The sequence below is a fragment of the Drosophila bipectinata genome, chromosome 2L (assembly GCF_030179905.1).
Source record: "Drosophila bipectinata strain 14024-0381.07 chromosome 2L, DbipHiC1v2, whole genome shotgun sequence".
NCBI lineage: Eukaryota > Metazoa > Arthropoda > Insecta > Diptera > Drosophilidae > Drosophila > Drosophila bipectinata.
The window spans coordinates 20,426,049-20,432,048 of NC_091736.1; the positions used below are offsets into that span (position 1 = coordinate 20,426,049).

The 6,000-nt window shown below is 39.4% G+C and overlaps 1 protein-coding gene across 3 annotated transcripts in view; it reads right to left on the reverse strand.

Annotated features, from left to right (window-relative positions):
* pdm2 (POU domain protein 2) overlaps positions 1-4,206 on the reverse strand; it is a 28,710-nt gene extending 24,504 nt beyond the window's left edge. Inside the window, exons 1-2 of one of the 3 annotated variants that reach the window (XM_070277443.1) lie at positions 3,947-4,206; positions 457-1,146 (exon numbers count right to left, since the gene is read on the reverse strand). In XM_070277443.1, coding sequence (XP_070133544.1) covers positions 457-940 — 484 coding nt within the window. In that variant the 5' untranslated portion in view covers positions 941-1,146; positions 3,947-4,206. Of the gene's footprint in view, positions 1-456; positions 1,147-3,934 lie in introns of all 3 variants that reach the window. The other 2 variants (XM_017244403.2, XM_017244404.2) reach the window with 2 other exon arrangements.
* Between the last annotated feature and the right edge of the window lie 1,794 nt (positions 4,207-6,000).

A 6,000-nucleotide genomic window follows, 5' to 3' on the forward strand; every position in this document is an offset into this window, starting at 1 on the left:
CACATTGTAAATACCTCATTTTTCACTTAACGGGTTTTTAAATACACATATGCAATTGAGTAGGCGGTGGGGGCATTAAAGTGAAAGGGGAGCTATTCCTGAGAGAGGCTTTGAAATAAATATTAATCGGACGAGTACTTATTGAATATTAAATATTAAATAAAACTTTAATTATATGAATTGTAAAAATTTGTATTATAACTTTTGTAAAGACTATTTAAGATTTATACCTTTGCAGACCTAGAATGGTTTACAAACGGATTTAAAATTTAAATAAATATTCGGTTTTACTTTCAAGCTGTTTAGTTTACTTTATTATTGTAATAATAAAGTATGTTTATATGTTTACTTTATTCATACTTTATTGTATGAATATTTAGCTCATATCTACTTTTTTTCATAAATTCTTCTTTTGAAAACTTTGCGAAATAAATGAAAAATTTATTTTAAACTCACCTGATGTGGCTGCTGCCTCCTGGTGGCTTATGGAATTGCAGATGGTGGCTCTCTCCGGTGGCGACTCCATGAATTCCTGCTTGACTTGAATCTGCGGCGGCCGCAAGAGTCCCTCAAAGTCCTCCTTGGTGGGTGGAACTGGTGGGCAGATGTCTTTAGGAGAGAAGCCATTCAAATGGCCAACGTTAGCGGCATAATTAGCCGCTGATTTGGCCGCTGCTGGTGCTGTGGCTGGGAGTTGTAGTTGATCGTTGACTAGAGTTGTTGCAACGCCTCTGCCGGTAATTTGAACATTAACACCTGCTGTTGTTGCTGCTGCAGATGCTGGTTGTATTAGTGATGCAGTGGCAAGGCAGTGAGTGGCTGCTGTTGCTGATGGCGACGCCAGCAACATCGTTGCTGCTGCTGCTGCAGTTGATGCTGTGGAGCTCAAGTGTTGGTGATGGGAATTGTTGCCGAGTGTTGTGGCCAGCAGTAATGGCATAGTTGTTGCTTCTCTCCCCGCTCTTGTTTTTTGCTTTTTTCCTTTGCAGTTCGTCAGCAGCAAATTGCGTCGCTTTGATTTATGGGACCGTCGACTGCTCCTTGCTGCCTCTGGCGACTTGTTTGCTGCTCCGGTTGGTGTCTCAGATTATGATATTGACCCATGGACCGCTGGAGATATATATTCTGGCATCTCCTGCTGCTCGCCTGAAACCCAGAGGATAATTAAAAACGTCTTCTTCTGTTGAAAGCTTAATTTGGTGTAAAGTGCTTTTTAAAATGCTGTTATTAAAAAACGAGTACAGGGCCAGTCTATCTATCGGGTTTATTAGGCGATAGCGGAAACTATTGGTGTTGGTCGTATAACTGACCAGTACTATGCACATATTTCACGTGACACTACCGCCTCACGTTGTGGGTTGCGAGTACAATGGATTGCTTTAATTTTTCTGGAACTTCATAGCGGATGTTAGCATATAACTTTATGGAGGGGCTTCTAAGGGATTATTCGGTTTTGCGTTAAAACTGGGTTATCACTTAGTTGGGCCAGTGGAATAATGATCAGCGAGGGGTAGGTCTGGAATTAATGTTTGAGGACTGCAACTAACTTTTAAGAATTTGACTTCCTTACTTCTTCACCTATACTTGAAATTCAACGAATTCCGAAAAGTTCTCATGACTCTTGCCCTGTTAAATCAGCTCCCACTACTTTCAAATGGCAGCTATATACTTTTACAACAGTAGACGCCATAAAGAGCACTTGAAAAATAAACTTTATATTGTTATGCAAGCAGAAAATGGGGATGGGAAAAGGTGAGTTTGTCAGGCCGGCCTGAAACGAAATTGTTGTAAATTGAAAACAAATTGAAGTCAAATGATAACAGAGCCGAAGACGAACTTGGTAGGGTGGACTGGGTGGGTGTCTAAGTGTCACCGCTATGGGCGATGAAATCAAAGGAAATGGAAAATTAAACTACATTGACAGAAAACAGAATTGGAATAAAACAAGGAAGGAAAGCTAACTTCGGGCGGAGCCGAAGTTGATATACCCTTGCAGTTAAAACCGGATTTATATCGCAAACATCGGATATAGTTGGCCGATCCTTATGAGAATATGATTATATAACCCAATTTATTATAATACAAAATTTAAAACAAGTCCCAAACTTCTATCTTTAACAATACCAAAGTTGGTATTTCTACCAAAAACCATTTCCGATCGTTCAGTTATATGGCAGCTATAGGATATAGTCGGCCGATCCTAATGAAATTTGGTAAGTTGGATCAACTGATCAAAAATAGAATCTGTACTAAGTTTCAGCTTTCTATCTTCAAAAACACGAAATTTGGGTCATTTTCGATCGTTCAGTTATATGGCAGCTATAGGATATAGTCGACCGATCCTTATAAAATTTGGCACGTCGTATTATTTTGCCAAAATTAGCTTTTGTGTCAAATTTGAATTCTCTTACTCTAAAAACACCAAAGTTATACCATTTCCGATCAATCAGTTATATGGCAGCTATAGGATATAGTCGACCGATCCGGGCCGTTCCGACTTATATACTGCGTGCAAAGGAAAGAAGGGTGTGTGCAAAGTTTCAAGAAGATAGCTTTAAAACTGAGAGACTAGTTCGCGTAGAAACAGACAGACAGACGGACAGACAGACGGACAGACAGACGGACAGACGGACAGACGGACAGACGGACATGCTCATATCAACTCAGGAGGTGATCCTGATCAAGAATATATATACTTTATAGGGTCGGAGATGTCTCCTTCACTGCGTTGCACACTTTTGACCAAAATTATAATACCCTCTGCAAGGGTATAACAAGAACAAGCCGCCCGAGGAACGATCAAATGCCCCGAACAACAAGTCACCTTCCCAGATAAGATACGGCGCTGAAAAGTGCATCGAGTTTATGGAAATGGGGCGGAAGGGGCTCCAACATTTACATACATAACCATATAGACATAGTGGATAGTTAGGCGGGGCGAGCGGTGTGGTAACTAACATTAATGGCACTTGTAAACAAATCAATTGAGTTGTCAGTATCGACGGCAAATTGGCCCGTTGCCAAAGTGCCACACGAAGATTGTTTATCAATTTTGCCGGTCGGTAAATTATGTTCTTTGCATGTCAGCAACCAATTGCCAAGAATCGTTATGCCTGCCGGCCACATCAAAGCACCGGCACCGGCCAAATGCAGTCAGCCGCTTTGTTTTACCCAGCCCGTGGCTCTTTTGGCTTTTTTCAATAATTCCCCAATCGGGCTGGTAATTTCTTATTGCCTCAATATCGGACGCTTTTCTATTTTCGTTTGGCTTTATCTTGTTTTAAAATTAAACACAATTGCTTACTCTAGTTGGGATCGTATCGCTTATCGTGTAAAGCCCAACACAGTGTGTCTTCAATTTGGAATTTGTGTTTTCATAATTTCGTATTGGTTGTAAAGATACGGGGGGCAAACATCGCTCAGTTCGATGATGTGATTTCATTTCCTTAACTGTTACTCTGATACTGTGCTGATTTGGTAATCCTTGTTGGAGTATTTAAGCTTTTGAACTTTTAAATAAATAGTTGGGATATCTATGAAAATAATTGAAGATTTTATAATGGCTTAATTTTTAGTAAACATCTAAATTAAATATCATAATGAAAGCTTATTTAAAAGATAAAACTAAGGAATATGAAAAAGCATTTATAATTTAAATAATTATTCATTTTTATGGTCCTAGTGACACCAAACAAAGCCACATATTGTGACACTTGTTGGCCGTCCAACGCACATCACCAATTAAGGACTCGCACACAGAATTCCTGAGGCACCCATGAACTAGCTCATTAACACAAGTCAGGATGTGTCAGGAAACCTTGGAACTGTGACTGTGTCTTCATGGCTTTCATGGCTGGATCTATCTGATCCGTCGATCGTGCCTGGGTAGTGTGTGGGCGAAACATGGGATACAAGTTCCCGGAGAAAAACTTACAAAAACACTCACTTGGATGATGGCGCACCTCCTTTCTAGTCTTTTGCAGTTTGCTGTTTTTGATTTTGGTGTCTTCCACAAGAGGCACACGAGCGAATTATAATTTAATTGTTTACTGTGCCACACTTTTGTTTATAAATTGAAATGGCAACGAGAGCCTCGACAGCTTCACGGCCTCTGTAACCTTATTGGAGGGACGGAGGGTGGTGATCTTTTGGGACAGTTCTCCGAGACACGCTTTTTGATTGACTTCCGACAAACGACTGACTTAAAAAAACGCGCAAGGAGATATGAGCAAAAAGTATAAAAAACCAGAGTAAAGAAAAGAGAAAGAGCAAAAGAAGTTCGCGACGACTGCCGACGACGTCCGACGTATCCACAAAATGTCAAGCGAACACAAAAAAACATACTTTTTTTTTTATAGAAGACATTGGGGGAGAGTGGGTGGAGGTTCGTGTCCTGTGTGCTTGTGAGTGTGTGTGGGCTATAAAACCCCCCGACCAGCAGGTGGAGTGGGAGGTTGGGTGGCTGAGTTTTGGGGCGTTTGACTTCGTTTTTCACTCCCCTCGGTTTTTTTTTGCACGTTTTCCTGCACGATGTTTTAAAATCAAAAGCGTCTATTGTGTGGGTGGAAAGTACGTACATACATATAGTGTATATATGTACGCGTGTTTGTTTGCCATTTCTATGCATGTGTGTGTGGGAGTGCGGGTGGCTGGGTGGCCTTTATCGCATTTGGAATTATGTATGTATTGCCTGCCGCTGCTTCTGTGCGCTTCGAGGAGAATGGTTCGCTTTGGAATGAGTGCTCCTAACTTGATTTGTAGTTTTTCAGCGGCACAGAAATGGACTTTTGCATTGGACGGAAAGGAGCTCCTTGCGAAAAGGAGAAGGCAGCTAGTGACTAGATTAATATAATTGATTCAATTCTTGAAAGAATGAAAAGGAACTTTAAAGTTATTTTAAAGAATTTTAAAGCAAATATCCCATTTATATTTATGATTGAGAACTAAAATATAGTCTAAAGGTTTCCACAATTTATTTCTCTACAGTTTTTATTTCAAGGTTAAACACTAAATTATAATAGTTTTGATTAGCCTTGATAAATAAACCGATTTTAAAAGGCTCTATAGTCTCCATTACTTTTAATCGCCGTCGGCATTGCACTCAGCTTATATTACGTATACGCCCCAATGGCTTCTTGAAAGCAGCAGAATCAACCAAACTTGAATTGTAATAATGGTGAACCCTTGAACTTCTCGCTCTTCTGGCTAAAAAAAACTATACTACTATACTATGAAACCTAAAGGAACCGATGAAGCGGCAGCAGTCAAAACGCGATAAACGCATAAATTAAAATAATTTCGAAGGGAGTCTGTAATTTTTTTCACGCACACACTGATAGAGAAAAACAAAAATGAAAAGAGCGGCGAGGACGACAAACGGACAACGGCGTTGCAACTGAGAAGCTTCAATTGAATGCAACTTGACCAGGCCAAGTCTACAAGAAGAAGAGCAGAACTAGTCGAAGAAGAAGCAGCACCAACCAGAGACCTTGCACTCTAGAAAAATTTCCCACTTATATTATGAAATAAAGGATACATCGTTCATATTAAAGAAATAAAATGTATTGATAGAAAAATATATTTTTGTGTTATTGTTTTATTGTATTTTAAGATTTATATTTTTCGCATTTAAATCAGTCACAATTTATGTTAAAAAATAAAAAAAAAATTTATTTTATACCCCTACGTTTCTAAAAATATATTTATATTTGAAACAATAATAAAATCATCAACTTTTTGCCTTAAAGAACTATTTTTCAAGTTTTAGTGCAGTTTTTTCTCACTTGACAACTTGGGATCCACAGCGGTGCAACAAAGATGTTGTTGCTGCTGTTGATTTTATTCAAAATGGTTTGTTTATGCCGCACTAGTGGGAGAGGGGGCGATAAGGAGGGGAATACAAATCTTGAAAGGGGAAATGTTCCCATTCACTCTCTTTCTCTCTCTCTCTTCCACTTACACACAGAAAAGGTGGGCGATAGCCAATCGTTTTGGAGCTTT